Genomic DNA, 17104 nt, shown 5'->3' with positions numbered 1-17104 from the left:
GGGTAATCTGCTCTTAGGGGTTCATTTGCAGCGTCTCCGCGACGGATCGATGTGTAATATCATGTTTTATTCGGCTTTTCAGACCCTGATAAAAGAAGTGCAGGAGAAAGAGGTGAGCAGCGCACCCCGCTCGCGTCGCATCTCGCTGCGCTGTACTTTCTGATGTTAATTTAAGACGGATTTCTGATTTAATTTTTAAAACGCCTCACCGGGCGCATTTCTCATAAAAACAATGTTGAGATAACGTTGTAATTAAATTGTAGTTGCTGCCGAAAAGAACCGACTGGACGGGACAACAACACCCCGGGACTTACGAAAATTTGGTAAGGGATCCCTATAACCAAGAAAAAACTTTTTTAGAGAGCAAAATAAAAATTGAATTTCCCGCAATTTTTAAATCGGGGGGGATTTTTTTCAGCCTTTTCGTGCAGTGGAAAGGCAGCGTAATTTTCTTTAAACATCCCGACGAGTTGAGTCCAGACTTCTGGATGTGTCTGGCGGTGTGAGTTTGGTGACAGGCTGGTGCAAAAGGTTTAAATAGTTTGTAAAAATGTAGCAGAAATAAAGATACGTCATGAGCGCCGTGTTGTAGGAGCAGCCAGGGACCGGAGGAGGGACCATTGCGCCAGAGCGCCCGAGCAGAGCAGAGCGGCAAGCGCTCATGGAGGCGCTCTTCTCTATATCATTTAGTTGTAGCTAGTGTAAAATACTCGAAAATGATGACTAACTAGTTAAAATAAAGCATTAGGATTTGACAAACGGGAATCTGGGAGGCTCAGCGGGCGAAAGTTTTAAAGGAAAACGGCTCGTTAAAAAATATTTTAAATGATCAAGCTGGAAAAATCGCAGTGGAGGTGACAGTCGAGCTAAAGACTTACATTTGCGGAGGATAACTGTGTTTTGGAGGTAATATTACAAATATTTAATCTTTAAAATACGATTGATGATAAGTGGGGAAGAATTGTTGCGTTTTAAAAAAAGAAACTTGCAATCCGTACCATAAGAAAACATCCTTTATGAAACTGTTTAAGACCATTCCGTTATTGCTTGTATGTTTTTATATTATTTTATATTCTTACATTTTTAAAGTTTATTTTGCTATTCCTACAGTTTTCCAAATCGCTTGACTCAGTTTTTCTAACATGTTTTTTGTTTAATCTGGAGCTGTGTTTTGTATGATGTTGCCTGAATGGCAGTATACCTAACTGTTGGTAGTGTCCCGATAAGGGATAATTTTTACATTTTAATAAGAATCGATCTACCAGTGTCTCCCACTGTTGTATTAGACTGACGATTAATCAAAGGCGAGTCCTGTCGCCTCTGAGGATTGTGGGCTCTCATTCAGCTGCGCCGCGCTGCAAACGCATCCCTATTGTAATTCCTAGGATTTTTGGACGTGTGATCACTTTAATCTGGTTTTTAATTTGCTTCTTACTAAAAAAAATAACCCAGGTAGACAGAAACCGTTCTATAGTGTCAATTAAATATTTTTCAACATGATATTTGTAAAATTTAAAGAGAGGTTCGATTTTGCAAATCGCGTTTTAGGAGGATTTCTGACGTACAGATGTTTTGTTATGGTATTATTTCTATTATATTATTATTAGTGGTAGTGTTACTAATAATTATAATCATAACACTAATTGTTATGCAATTTACATAATCTCGCTTTTTTTTGTTGTAACTGATGAATAGTGCTTGTATTATTTTATTTCTTGGATAACTCTGGTCTCAGGTGATGGAGCCGTTGAAAGTTAATGACCAGCTATTGCGGGCGGCTCCGGCGATAGGCGTTGATTCAAAGCGGCGGCTGTTATGCGTTGTGGTACAAAGCAGGGGGCGAGGACGCCTCATCAGCCATCTTACCGGGAAGCGACCACCGCTTAGCTCTACCAATAAGATGTTTTTGTAAATGCAATTAAACCGACATTAATTACCGGAGAGGCGCTGAATGTGCAGATAAGGGGTGCTGTGAAAATGGGAATAGCGGGCGTGGGGTCCGAATGCAAATGTGGCTATTATGTTCGTCTTTCGTGCGCGGCTGGTTGCATTTATTATAACTGTCTTGTTAAACCCGCATTAATAAGGGGTTTTCTGAATAATGTTTTATTCTCCCCAAAAAATTGTTTTGTTTTTTTTTTGAGCGAAGGGTTTTTCCTTAAAGGCGACAGACGTAAATGACAGTATATTTAATAACATCATTTACTTAAGTGTATTTCTAAAGGATCTAACGGCAGAGTTTGTGGCAGCGGGCTTTTGTTGAAAGTTTGCCCTCTGTTAGGATCGCAGGCGTACAGTGCTTGAACTTTTTGTGGTGTGTAGTAATCCAGATGCAGGTGTCAGTGGTTAAGAATGTGGGTCATTGCTCCCAAAGAATCTGATGATATTGAAATCTGTGATTCAGATCAGTATTTAAAATAGTCTTCAAATGGTAATATGCTGCTAAACTTACGTTTTGTGTAATAGCCTCACTAAAACGCTATGGAATAGATGACCTATTAGTTTAGATACCCTGAATAATTTAGTGAGTGTTTAGTTAATCCTCTGAATTGTACAGAGGTTTTTCTGCTGTTTGTGGTGAATAAATAAACCGACTCAAGTGCAAGTTCTGTGTCAGTGAAAAGCAAAATGGGTTTATTTGACACTTGTTTTTAGGACGTATACTTTTAAAATGAATTTCCAACAAATTGTTTTAATGTTATTCTTTAACAGTCCAATCAAATTAATCTTTAACTATAGTCACCCCCCCCCAGGACCAGGTGGGGTGACACCCCGTCTGGCTGATTTTAGTGATCAATCTGGTAAGAGTCATAGGAAAATCCCTTTTCCCTGAAGGGCTTCACTGGTTATGTCGGCGTATTTAGAAAAGTGTACCGGCTAATGGTGTTAATCTGCTTTAAAATACCCCCAAGGTTTGATTAAAATGTTAACTGAAAAAGCATTTCCTCATATAAAAAATTGAGCTTCTAAGAGGTACGGGACACGTGTGCTGCCAGTGTAGTGCAGTGTAGTGCTGCACCCACCACATGACGAACCACCTCAGATATGCGACCCTGACTGCAGCCATGCAGTGGGTGATACCTCAACACCACACTAGTCTGAAGTTTTTTCCAGTGGCTGCAGTGCCAATCCTGTCATCAACCTCCAAATTTCCCTGTAAGCTGGAGGACCTCCTTGCAGGATTGGACATAGATTAACGTCATACCCAGAGCAAAGCAATTTCAGGTTAAGGGCCTTGCTCAAGGGCCCAACGGGGTAGGATCACTCCATAACATATAGAAGAAATGTTAATCGAATCCGCATTCACAGGATTCAAACCAGCAACCTTCCGATTGCTGGCACAGATCCCTATCCTCAGAGTCAACACTCTTCTAAAAATAGAACCTTCTAAAAATAGTAAATAATAAAAAAATTAATACAAAGGATGAGCAACAATGTCACTAATGGAGGTGTAGTTGCAAAAAGAGTTGCTAGAAAAATCTAAATGTGTAACAATTAAAAAAGGTGTATTTGACACTCCTGCCCCCCATGTGAAGTGCCATGTGAGTCTACTGCTCCTGGCCTCCCTGGTGACTCTGCAAGTGCATTTGGGGGCGTCTGTTTGCTCGGCCCCCTGTGTCAGCCGGCACTCTCACGCCTGCCCCCGGCCCTCCTCCCCCACAGGTGAAGCTGTATGGCCACATCTCTCCTGACCACCTGCTCCGGATCTGCGAGGTGGTGGGGCCGCTGCTGGAGAAGGAGGTTCCAGCCAGCGTGCCGGGGGTGCAGTCTCTGCTGGGCACTGGCCGCCAGTCGCTGCTGCGCACCAACAAAAGTGAGCGCTGTGCGTGTTTGTGTGCTGCTTGTGCACGTGGGTGACTCACTCCTCGAGATAAACATGTCTGCATTCTCAGATGCTCCAGGCACATGCTGTTTGCTTGATTGTGTGTGTGCGTGTGTGTGTGTGTGTGTGTGCGCATGGATGCGGATACCTGTGTGGCAAAGGTGTCCTTCAGGCTGCCTGTTTGTTGACCACAGGTTGCAAACATGTGGTCTGGAAGGGCTCCGCCTTGGCCGCCCTGCACTGTGGGAGGCCCCCTGAGCCGCCTGTCATCTACGGAAGGCCCCCTAACATAGGTGAGCCGCGTTCCCCACACCCCCTCCTTCATGTGAGCCCCTCCCCTTCCCCCTACACATGCTTAGTCATCGTTTAAAAAAATATAAAAAAAATTCAAGTCATAAGGTTCATTTGTATTTTTATCAACAGAACATCAGATTTAATTTTTTTTTGTTCTTTAATTCGTGCTTTGCTTAGTTGTTTTCGATGTTGGTGCATTAGCTCCTGTGCACTTGTAAAACCAATCAGCTGGACCTCAGTACTGATGCATTTTTTTTTTACTTTGCAGCCTCCTTTGGTGTTATTTTTGTTTAAAATCAGCTCTCCGCTTGGTGTCAGAAGGTTGAGTTGTACAGCTTGTGCCTGTACAGCGCCATTGTGCCCGAAAGACTTTTTTGTTTACGTGTTTGCCGAGTCTGTTGTATGATGGAGTTTAGTTTCACTTCCTGATTTAAAATAACGTGAGAACCAAATATGTCCAAGGCAAATTACTGGCTATGCAAGGTGATGCTAAAATACATTATCGTTATATAGTTATTTTCATCATCTATTATTAACATCAACAACACTAATATTTATCTATATGACTTCAGTCATGAGTAATTGAACAGTCAGCTGATAGGAACGTAATCGATGGCAGTCTGACATGACTGAATTTTCAATACGTGTCCAGTGTGGTTTGGATTCCGTAATGAATGAAGACCAAATTAAAGCAGGTATTAAAGATGGGAAAGCTGTTCCTTCATGTTTGTGGGCGTGTCCGCGATGTGAAACTCCGCCCCAGGTGGGCCTGCCTGGGACTTGACATCACATAACCTGTGGATGTGCTTGTCTACAGTGGAGACGTCCTATGGGAGGCAGCTCAACGGGAAGTACAGACTGGGCCAGCTGGTTCCCACGGCCATCTACCAGCACATGAAGATGCACAAGCGGATCCTGGGTCACCTGTCCTCTGTGTACTGTGTCACCTTTGACCGCACCGGCCGTAGGATCTTCACGGTGAGTAAGCCTGTCTTTTCTCTAACTCACTGAGCACGGTGCTGCATGTATGGCAGTGGAATTAAGTGCTAACTTTCTGACACGGCGTTTTAGCCCTTCGTTGAGTAAATCCACGTAGCTCTTTCACCCAGCAGGCAGCCTTGTAGAAAAGCACCCCTCCTTGAATTTTGAATAGCCATTTCAATGTTCGCCGAAACGGAAAAGTGCTTCGGACAAATCTGACGTGTCGCAATAACGTCTCTTGCTTTCTGTCTGTTTAGCCCCAACTTTAAAATAAATGGAAGATTGAGTCCCATTCTTTTTTTTAATACAGAAAGTGAGGCTTGGCTATAGTGGGAGTATGGCAGAGGGCAGTGAAACTAGAAATTATGTGGAATAATGTGTAGAGTTGGTTTTGCTATATGTTATGTGCGGAAATGCACGAACCACATGAGCACATGCCTCAAGGATGTCATGTGGCCAACTTCTGGAGAATTCCGGTTGGCCTTTAAATTTTTATAAAATCTCTCAAATCCGGCAGTGTGGCCACATTTAAATTGAAAGGTGTGTCAGTCTCCATTTTTACTTGCTACCAAGTTGGAGTGGGTACCACCCAGCTCCATCTATTCTGTCTCAGCGAAGTAGAAGGGAGATGTCTAAGAAAAAGACATTTTTCTCAACTGCTTCCCATCATTCGGTGAAACTGTGTGACAGCTGTCACCAAGCTTTGTCTCTTATTCTGGGATGCTCAGGTTGCATAGTTACACGGGTGGCATTATCCTTGTATTGATATGTGTGTTTGAAGATGCATTACAGAATCTGTATAATAGTCATTATAGTCAGTTTTGGTCTAAAACAAGGGGAAATAGAATAGAGGATTCCTTCTCTGCACGTATAGTGTATTAAACTCTTGATAATCTAAGAAATTGGTATTAAATGGTTCCCCCTGGATTCCTTTGAATGGCATTGTTGTATCGCACCTGGTGTATCACAGTTCGACATATCCTGTTGATGTCAGTGATGCAATATTTCATCGTTAATGTTGATTTGCACCCCTAGCACTGAACAAGCTGCTGAACAAGTAATTATGTGCCTAAAAGCAATATAATGGTTTAATAATGGATATAAAGATGCACTAAATAGCCATTAGTGCCCCCTCTGAAATAGTTCATGTGATTTTATCATTAGAATACAATAAAAATTATTAAATGTATCTTACTGTATTGTAATTCATGCATACTTATGTTGTTGTGTGTAGCATTGGGACACCCTAGAAAGGAGAGCTGGGTCTCATGTTGATTGGTGCTGCCAGTCCTATAGTCCTGCACACGGTTTTGTTTTCACCCTTGTAGTACAGTATAGATGTTCTTACCCTATTTTGCTCCCTGACTTCCTTGTCTGAGTTATTGCTATTCTTTGGTTTCCTTGTTTGGTGAAACAGTTGCTATATTTTGGTCTTACGCTGTTTTTTTTTCTTTTCTTTGTGGTATTGAACCTGTCCCCATCCCACAACTCCCGAAAACAAAACCCCTGTGCCCTAAAACTTGTTTTAGTCTTCTCCAGCGAAGGGATTTCCCCTGTCTGCTTTTGAGAATGCCCCAGTAAAAGAGAAATCGATTGTGGGAACCCCACCATGAACTCGGGCTCTTATCAGTGTAGGCGACGCTCCGAACTAGATGTAAATGTGCGAAGGGGTGTTCTTCGGTCATATGGTGGTGGCCCATGTGAATGCTGAAAGTGGGCCTTAAAAATAAACCGCGGGGCATAAATAAACTCCTGGTTTTGCAGCGTTCGGGTGCCGTGCTGTGTAGATGCTCACAGACGGTAAATGTCACCGCTTGGCTACTGTGTTGGGGGCTTTCCCCGTGAAGTGTCTGCCCGGGGTGGGGTGACTTACCCTGATGGACCTGTGAGCCATCCAGCCCCAGAGACATGGTGCTGAGGGGCGCTCACGCACAATGCACTAATACCTACTGTTTGCTTTGAGCTCAAACTATAGCGTAGTCACTGTAGCTGAGGCCGCCTGAATGCGACCGTGTTGTCGTGCAATGGCAGTTTCGATGTTTCAGGCTTTGTTCGAATACCTAAATAGTTTTTATTGGCAATTGTTTTTATTCAAACAATTTTGTTGCCATTTCAGAGTGAAATCCAGATTTTTCTGGATGCCACTGAAATTAGCATGTCATACCTTCTTGGTTTGTGAAGCCGTTTCAATAGTAGTAGCTGGTTTACATCACTGCAGGATTGGTACTTATGGTAACAATGCTGTTAAATGTCCAAGTAATGTCTTTCCTGTTGTAGATAAGCTTTCTAGTGCTGTCTTGAGAAAGTATTTTGACCCGTTCCTTGACTTGTAATATTCTTTTTCTTTTTTAAACTTGCTATGTAGTCGTGTCTTTAAATACCTGCCTTCCCATCAGCTTCTGCCTTAATGAAACGGCTCTTCCACTTCATGATGATGTTCTGTTTACCATGTTCACTGCGGTCATTTCCCTGCTCGCATCTCCCCTTTACCTGATTATTGGTTGTGAGGTCAGCCTGTAGCCATGTTCTGCCAGCCCTCCCCAGAGAGAATTTAAAATGTTGTTTTTATTTATTATTATTATTATTTTTTTAAGATCTGTCTGTGGGATAGTTGCTCTTAAAATTCGGTCCTCGTTGACGGCAGCCAGCGATCCTGGCATTCCGTTTTAAGGAATGACATTTCCATTCCTGACATTTTATTAAACAATTATCTGATATCGCAGGAGTGTTGCTTCAAAGCTTCTGCAACATGGGTCACGCATCACGCAAACTCCCTGCTTCACTCTGCATAGTGCACAGTAACAATGCACTGGTGTGGTATGTGTGGGGGTGTGACTAAAACTATGTTTTCTGGAAACTACAAAGAATGGAATTAAATCTAAATGCAATAACCTGAATATAACAGAATAAGCCAGTTTCATATAGGATTGTTGGACCAATATTAATTCCATCATCGTGTGTTTTTTCATGTTGGGAGGGGATGTTGAACTGCATAGTTTATTTTAATTTGGGGGGGTGAGCTGAAAAATGTGTCATTTGAAACATTGCTGAACAAAAGCATGTTTTTGTGTGCTGCCATTTCTTTGTAGCAGTCTAGGTTTGGCAGCGTGTCTGAGCTGTATTTTGATACATTGTCTTTGGCACGGATGAGAGACCCAAGAATTCCCCAGCTAATGAGGGACATTTTCCCAGTATGGCAAGATGAGTTGTCATTAAGCAATTTATTATTTACAGTGTCTTAACTTTCAATGTCTTGAAGCATTTAAGTGTTAAATTTCATTGTCTCTAAATCACATTCAAGTATCGTAATTCTTCAGATGATTTAAAGATGCCTCTGGTTGTATTTTAGGTGTTTCTGGGAAAATGTAAAAAAACATCTTAATTTTTGGCTCAGTAATAAATATTTAGAGATCGGTAGAATTTGAATCTTTTGTCAGCAATTTTCTTTTTTTCAGTATTAAGGCGTTTTACATGGCAAAATTTTGAGTATCCAGTCACTGAAATGAGCCTTTAACTGTGTTTTTAATGGAAGGATCTCCTCCAGTGTAACAGATTTCACTGAATTTAGTGCAGCATTTAAATATTAAAGTGTGAGGCTTTACCCCACATTATAATTGTTATAGTGACCTCATAAACATCTATAATTGCATTTATAACCAGAGTTTGAGATGCCCATATCTTGAGATCACATGCAAATAAGATGAAATGCATGCTAATGCATTACTGTTTGCATAATTGTTTGCCTCTTAGGAAACGTCTCTCATTCATTCCTTTCACACTGACACACACTCAATCACTGTTTGCTGACAAATGGAAAAATAAAGCACATTTGCTATTTTCAAGCTTAAAATCATACTTGTTGTGATATGTCACCATCTTTAAATGTTATTCACTTATTTTAATGAGTTAGGGTCATTTTCCATGAGCCTACATATTTTTACATGCAAAGGCTGCAGATCTTGCTCCATTTTCTCTTTCTGAGCCTATAACATGTTTTGGATGTGATTGTGTAATTCTGCTATGTGTGTAAGACAAACTGCATATTTGTACATGATTGTTTAAGCAGCCCAGCAGCTGTGGGCCGTTCATGTGTATTTTTCACATTTTTGTGCGTCGTTAAATAGTTGTGGTTCCTTCTTGGCGTGGCAGATATTTGAGAAGGCATTGCATTTGATTAGTGCATTTAGATTAAATCATTAAAAACGCTATTTTTCTGTGAGGGGGACGTTGGCCCTTTCAGAAGGGTTGTTAAGTAATGGCGGTTGCTCTAATTGAGTTGTTCTGTGTCCCTTTGTTTACATTGACACCCAGTGTTATTTGTAGTGCCTATTCTAGTCCTGTTGCCTGTAATATCCTCTTGTTTGGTTCTTGAAGTGTCAAGCTCAGGTTTGATTCATTTTATTTTATTTATTTTTTTTTAATGGCCATCATCCTGATCCTGTCCGTTGTCTATTTCAGGGAAATTGCTAATGAATAAATGCCCAATAAGCTGAACTCCCAGATCATGTAACACTGTTCAGTCCTACTACTTCATGTTTTTTTTTTTTGCGCCTCACCGGCGCTAGCTAGATGTCACTGGGGCAGGGTTGCCGTGTTGGAGGGTGAGTAATTTAGAAATGGCACAGCAGTTGTCCTCTCAGCTGAAACTGAAGTGATCACACGTCCTCTGTATGTTAACGTTGTTTACATCTCCCACGTGCCGTCCATGTGGCGCAGGGTTGGGCGGGGCCAGCTGTCTTGCACGTGCCTGCAGGCACAGACCCGATTGTTAGTGGTTCTGGGCGCATTGGCCGCCCAGTAATGAAGCCACATGGTCTCTACGAAGTCGGGAAGGACCGCGGGACTGAAAGAAACCACTGATGTGGACATCGGCCCCTTTCAGGCAAATCTTTTGTTGTCCAAACAAATTGTAAGTGTAATAAATATGTTTGAACAAGATGACTGTGGAAATGGACAGTACCTCTTCGGATGATACTGAGACCAAAAAAATGCTGACATTTTACTGATTTAAGTAAAATCACAACAGCAATTACTGCTGCTAATTTGAAAGGGTGAATTTGTTAGGTTATTCACTTATAGGATTGGCAATTTAATCTCACATCGTGTTAATGGTGCATGTGCTGCGGTTGACTTTGGAGGTAATAGATGAGACATTTCCTACCTAAGGAATTACCCCACCCCCCCTTTTTTTGGTGGGGTTCTGAGCCCCACGCCCACACAGGCCAATCTTGGCTTCTGTAGAAAACGTGTGTGTTCATCTTCACAACTCTTGTGCCAGTATCTTATATGGGAGATCAAGGAGACACGGGGTAATTTTATTTCAGTTTACAAGTGGGGGGGGGGACTAGAATCCCCTTTAGTGTCAATAAAATATGTCTGGGCTGTTTCTCTGTATTTGGAAAGGTTTTAAAGTACCCAGGTGTCTGGTAAACAGTGATCTGAAAAAAGCTTGTGGGCTTGTCAGCAGCAAGGCATTGTGGGGAAATTTGTGTGTCACCTTTGAACTTGGGCAGTAGGAAGTTGGGCATTGAAGTTTATTCCACAAATTCCAGATGAATTTCATAAAACTCTGCCCTCTCCACCAATAAAACTGGGGACAAAACACTATCTGAAATATACAGACCACCATGGAAAGCTGAAGGGTCCTGGAATACACTTTCTCGTGTTGCTTGGCTAAAATGCTGCTTTGTTTTAATTTTTTAAGTTCTGATTGCTGGCTACATTTAGCAGATCTGCTTGGGTTTCTCACTTAGGGGTCCCACAGCCGTGTCTCTGAGGATTTGGGCAGCATCCTCAGCACCCCGCTGTGCAACTTGCTCGTTCCTTTGTGCACATGGTGGTCAGTGTGTCTTAAGACAACTGAATTTTTAAAATAAATACAGTCGTGTAATGTTGAGATTGCTCTGCGGGGAAAGCAAACTAATTGTAGAGTATATTGTGTGCAATGTCACTGTTGCATTCTGACTAAGAGCATTAATGTGAGCCTGGGGAATTCCGAAGAACCAGGAGGGACAGGGGAACAAAGCCACCCAGCCCCCACCAACGCGCCCCAGCTGAATGCGCTTGTGTGATACTGACGCAGCCACGCGAGTACTGAACGTCTGACCGAGCCTGCTTTCCCGTCTCCAACCTGAGGGTTCTGTTTCTGTAAAGAAACTCATCTTCTGGCTGGGTTCAGAAATGTTGACAAAATTTAAATATATACAAGACAGGTCAGATGTTCATGCACAATATTGTTTTCTATTCTTTTATGAATGAATATAATTTTTTCTTTTGCCCTTTTACATTTGACTTTTTCCTGCTCTATTGACCCTGGTTTAGTCTCATGTTTTTATTTGATTGCTTTTTGGGGGCAACTGTGTGTGTGTGTGTGTGTGTGTGTGTGTGTGTGTGTGTGTGTGTGTGTGTGTGTGTGTGTGTGTGTGTGTGTGTGTGTGTGTGTGTGTGTGTGTGTGTGTGTGTGTGTGTGTGAGTACTTGCATGCACGAGTGTGTGTGTGTGTGTGTGTACATGTGTGTTTGCCTGTGTGGAGTTGTTTTCTGCATTGTGTCGATTTCTATTCAGCCCTTCAATTCCCTCATGCAGCTCAAAGAGATGCAATCAGGCTACTCTGTGTATTTAATTGGCATGATTGTGAGTGTCCTGTGTGGGACTGACATTCCATCCAGCATGTTCCCCTGCTTTGTTCCTTGTGCTGCATAGGACAGGCTTCAGCAACACCAACAGGGATCTGTGGGTGAAATTTTGATTGATTGATTGATGGATGAAAGATTACTTTTCTGCTTAATTATTACAGACGCTCCTCTACTTACAAACTTTCAACTTATGAACGCATCTCATTTGGAAGTAGAGGAGCATCTGTATTATAATTTTTTTAATTCCTCATTTGTTTCATTTTTATTTATATATATATATATATATATATATATATATATATATATATATATATATATATATATATATATATATATATATATATATATATATATATATATATATATATATATATATAGAGATAGATTGATTGATTGATTTTTGGAGGGGTTCTTATTGCTAAATTGCAGGTGTATTAAATCTGTATATGTGTAGCATGGCATAGTAATGCAGGTGTAGGGTGTTCTGATCTGGTTCTTATTCTGGATTAAGAATCCAAGTCTGCCTCCTATTCCCCACCCAGTACTACATTGCATGCTTGTAATCTATGGTCAATGAATGAATTTGTGGGAGTTCTGCAGGGTATCACTTTGCATTAGTATTTGCCCTGCATGCCTATACATAAGTGAGGCTCACAGCATGTCTGTGCTTTGTGGTGGGCGTGTCTCACTGCCTTTTGCTGGATGTGACACGTCGGGCACCGCAGCCTGACTGACGGCAGACTGTAAGGCAGCATGTTTCTGCAATCTGCCTGTGTTAATTGGAGCTCGGACTCTGTTTGCTACGTTCCCTGATATCGCTCATTTAATTCACAATTCAAGTCAGTCTTTAGAGCAGAATCGGAGCTGATACGTGTAAATCATGTACCCGTGTTCATGACCAGCATAACAACATCAAGGGCCCTTGTATCCTGATTTTTTTTTTTTTTAACGGCGTCTCTTGGGAAATCGGCAGCTGAAAACAGACGGCCAGTTAGCGAACATAGGCTACCGCTCACCAGCCAGGGACTTTCCGTCTTGGAAACCATATTAGGGGCTGCTTTTGGGGCGAACACACAGCCATCTTTTGTTGTTGCTGTTTGTATCCTAATAAAGGTTTTACATAAGAGACGGACCAAGGAGATGGGATGTGAATTTGAAAAAGTGAAGAGTCCCCTCCATCATCCACGCGAAGGAAGTGGCGTCCCTTAACTGGAACATCCCGCAATCCGTCACGTGGCTGCACGCTAATGTCCGTGCGCACGTCCTTCGACATGAACTGTTACAGACTGTTGCATCATGGGGCCGCCAGTGCCTAAGACAGCTGTGCTTTTAGCTGAACAAATGGGGGCAGTGTGTGGCTCAGTGGGGGTAGGGTGTCTGTGATCGGATGGACGGTTGCTGGTTTGAATCCCGGGAACATTAGAGTGCAGAGTGCCTTCATTGCTTGACCTTTGACCCCCCCCCCCAGCTATTCCAAAGATTGCCTGACCCAGGTTTCTCAAAAGAAATATGTTTCTTTGGATAAAAATAAAACAAATAAACACTAAACAAATAAAATGTAAATGGTACCCAAGCTTGGAAGGTTGTCTGCTAAGCAGACCATAAAGATTAAGCCATTCAGCCTTTCAATGCAGTGTAGCAAAAGTGAAAGGTTTGCAAACGGCTTACATATGCATAAAAAAAGGTGATTTATCTGGTTGGTACAAGAATTGTTGATTTTCATTCTGTAACAGCCTGATTTGTAGAAGCGACTTTTTCCTCTTGATGAAGTCCCATTCCTTAACATTGCTAATTTTAAATATTTCTAGTAACATTTGTAGTATTGTTGTTGCAATATTATGACCAAGATTATATTTCTTAAAGTATGTTTTCTAGGGATACACCAGTTGACCGACTAGTAACCTGATGTTGTAAATTTAATGGGCAATTTTAGGAGCTGATCTTTTGTCCGAATCGACATTCATGTATGGTAAATTTGTTTAGTCACTTATGTTTGTAATGTGCAAGTATGGCTAGGCTGAGATTCCAGTGAATACCCAGTTACAATGCACTACTTAACACTATTCAAACAGGACAAACCAGCAAGCGCATATCATGTGATGCCTGCATGTTCAGAGACTGCAGCAGTACTGCAACAAAAATGGACTGATGTGAAACAAAGCAATTTCAGCCTATTTAACATCTCCATGCTGTCTGTTTACTTTGTCAATTATCTGTCTCAGTCTTTCTCTTATGGGAGACTTTAATGGCTATAATCCTCTATGGGGTAGCAAAAATTACAATATAAAAGGCACGTTGAAAAATTTATTGAAAATCATAATTTGTTTGCTGAATGATTAATCTCAAACTATTTACACCCAGGGAACAGAACAAATTCAGCAATTGATCTTACTCTCTGTGAACCTCAGTTACTAGTCACCTCTCTTGGAAAGTGCGGGTAGCTCTTTGTGGGATTGAACATTTCCCTGTAATCATAACCCATGAAGGAGATGCTGAGCAACGGCACTCGGAGAGATGGCAGCTTACGAAAGGCTTTTGAAATGCTTTGGTGTGAAAAGTTTTGTATACAACAAGACATTGAAGATGCACTTATTCTAATTTAAACAACCAGTGTCCCTAAAACGTCAGTAAACTCAAAGGTATTTGTATCCCATGCTGTAATGATGCCAAAACATAGTCCAGGCTTGGGAAAAAAAAAAGCAGAAAGTATTTTCTTTAGACATCCAACAACTGAAAGCCTCACAAAGTAAAAAATATGTAAGGCACAAGCTCGCAGGATCGTTAATGTAACCAAGGAGCAAAGCTAGAGACAATGTTTCTAACTCAACCTCAAATACACCAGCATGAAAGGCTTGGGATCTGATTCGCAAGATGAACTGGAAGGAAACTGGGTTTCAGATCCAGCACATTAAACATCAGGACACACTGCTTACAATGAAACAAGAAATGACAGAGAAGTTAGCAGAAACATTTGAAAAGAACTCTTCTGAAGAGAACTGCCTTCTAAAATTCCGGGCTTTTTGAGGTCGACAGGAAAATTTCTCCTTTTAACCCCTATAACTAGCCTTTTACCATGGTTGAGATTTTAAGGTCTTTGAAGAAATCAAATATAGATGGGGGGAAAATCGATTTATATATCGTGATTCTTTTGTGCCGTGATTCATGTATTGCCACACTAACTCAAATCATTTTTCAAATTATTTATTGTTAAAATATGTTTGTATTTGGGGTGGAGAAACGTTGCAGTTCCTCTATAATCCTAAAGGTGGCGCCCTATAAGCTTAGTCCCACATTGATAGGTGGCATAGAATCCCGTGTTTAGCGGCATCAGGAATGGCAGACGACATAGCAGAGATTCGTCCTGCTCCTTCACAGTTTAAATCCAATGTATGAAGGAACTTTGGCTGTCACAATTTAAACCGTAAAGAGGAGTTGGACATGAGCCATGCTGATGCAGAATTTGTCCTGCAAAATTTAAGTATTGTGGTAACATGAGGAACATATGGGAACACATTCCTAGACATGATCCCGAGAGACAAGGCAGTGGAGAAGCATAAATGCTTGGTGTCGTTAATGCCGTGACCGTGGCAAATGTAGCTTTTTGTTAACTTCTGATTTTTAGTTATAATTCATATTGTTGTACTTGAAGTTGTTTTGCATTGTTTTAAATGCTGCTTTTGGTTTTTTGAGGGGGGAAATAATTAATTTGGAGTATGCTACGTTTACTCATGTTCAATTCAGCTGTGTACCTATTTAATAAAACTTTTTGAATAAAACTTTAGCGGCATCACTCACCTTATTTATAATGTGGCTCACATTTAAAATTCTAAACAAGACAAACATCGGAAAGAATTGTAGTATCAAATCGGAATATTCATAGAATCGCAGCACTTAGAGAATCGCAATGCATCTCGAATCGGCACCTTGGTATCCTGACGATATTGTATCCAGAGGTCACTGGTTTCCCTTCCTTAAAATCAAATGATACTGCTGTTGGGCATCTACCTCATATTGCTCTATCAGTCCCCCCTTAAGTGCTTTAACTCGTTTTGGATGTCAGGAAATATTCTACCTTCCAGGCAAGAAGTGGAAACTGTATCTGTGCCCAAGCCTGACAAACACCATGCTGCCCCAAATAACTACTGCCTAATACACTTGACTAGTTGCCGATGTAAAACCATGGAAAGGATGTGTAATGGTCATCTTGTGTGGTACCTGGAGACTAACAGTCATCTCGGCGATTTTCTTGTATGGCTTCAGACAAGTTAAGAGTACTTTTAGATCACCTCATCAGCTTGAAAACATGTGCATGAAGGTTTCATCAGGAAAGAACATGGCAGTGTTTTTTGACTTGGATAAGATCTACAACACTGCTTAAAAGTGTAACATACTGAAAAACTTGGATAAGTTGAGTCTTAGGGGGTGTTTGTCCATCTATTTCAGATCTTACCCGTATATATGATGGTGGTTCCATAAGATTACAGTGTAATGGACCTGAAAAATGACTGTTGATTAGTAATGTCATAACGTCGTAGTGAAACGCATTACTCATCTTTGTGATGATGCTGATGTAAATGAACCTATTCTGCTGCCAGTCATATAAAATTACAGTGCATATAATTATGTACAGTACGTAATACTTCATAATGAACAACTATTACCGGTTTATGTATTTACAAATTTTTTCTCATCATTTTAAAGTGTACTCTATTTATTAAAAGGTATACTGTAGCATAGGTGTGTGGCAAGCTATTAGATCTAGATTTGTGCAAGTATACACCATGACGTCCACACAATGACAAAAAAATCTAACAATGAATTTCTTAGAACGTATCCCTGTCGTTAAGCAATGCATGACTGTAGTATAAAAGTTAAGCCTTACGAATGTGATTGGGATAGATGTACATTTGCCTCTCCTACAAAGGCAAAAATATGAACGCAGTTGAACGGAAACTGTATTTAATAATAAACAGAACTCATAGTTGGTCAGTAGTAAATTGGTTTTGATTTTTCCACCATGAAAATCATCTGTATGCTTTTTTTTTTTTTTTTTTTTTGCCAGATATGATCTTTACATAAAGACCCCAGACTTGTTTTTGAATAGAAATTCCCTGAAAGTAGGAAATGCAGAGTTCCTTATTTTTGATAGTTGATTAGGGATTATATTAGAGGTTTTTTTTTATATATAGTAGTGTCTTTTATCCCACATAAGAATTTGAAGGCATCAGAATGTTTTAAAGAGCCTTGGCAAAAACAAAACTGGGTACAGTAAGGTTTACGCTTACACAGAGCAGTGATACTCAAAATTGGATTATAGGAGTATTGTCTACGGCTCTGCTAGACAATCTTGTGAAAAAGTTACTGGATAGTG

The 17104-nt window shown here is 40.8% G+C and overlaps 1 protein-coding gene across 1 annotated transcript in view; it reads left to right on the top strand.

Moving 5' to 3' along the window:
* Positions 1-17104, top strand: part of phip (pleckstrin homology domain interacting protein) — a 48533-nt gene that overhangs the window by 528 nt on the left and 30901 nt on the right. Inside the window, exons 3-7 of the mRNA XM_072703196.1 lie at positions 83-112; positions 264-323; positions 3664-3814; positions 4018-4116; positions 4935-5095. Coding sequence (XP_072559297.1) covers positions 83-112; positions 264-323; positions 3664-3814; positions 4018-4116; positions 4935-5095 — 501 coding nt within the window. The remainder of the gene's footprint in view (positions 1-82; positions 113-263; positions 324-3663; positions 3815-4017; positions 4117-4934; positions 5096-17104) is intronic.

Source organism: Paramormyrops kingsleyae, chromosome 19 (genome assembly GCF_048594095.1).
Source record: "Paramormyrops kingsleyae isolate MSU_618 chromosome 19, PKINGS_0.4, whole genome shotgun sequence".
Lineage (NCBI taxonomy): Eukaryota > Metazoa > Chordata > Actinopteri > Osteoglossiformes > Mormyridae > Paramormyrops > Paramormyrops kingsleyae.
This window is presented reverse-complemented; position numbering and strand designations above follow the sequence as displayed.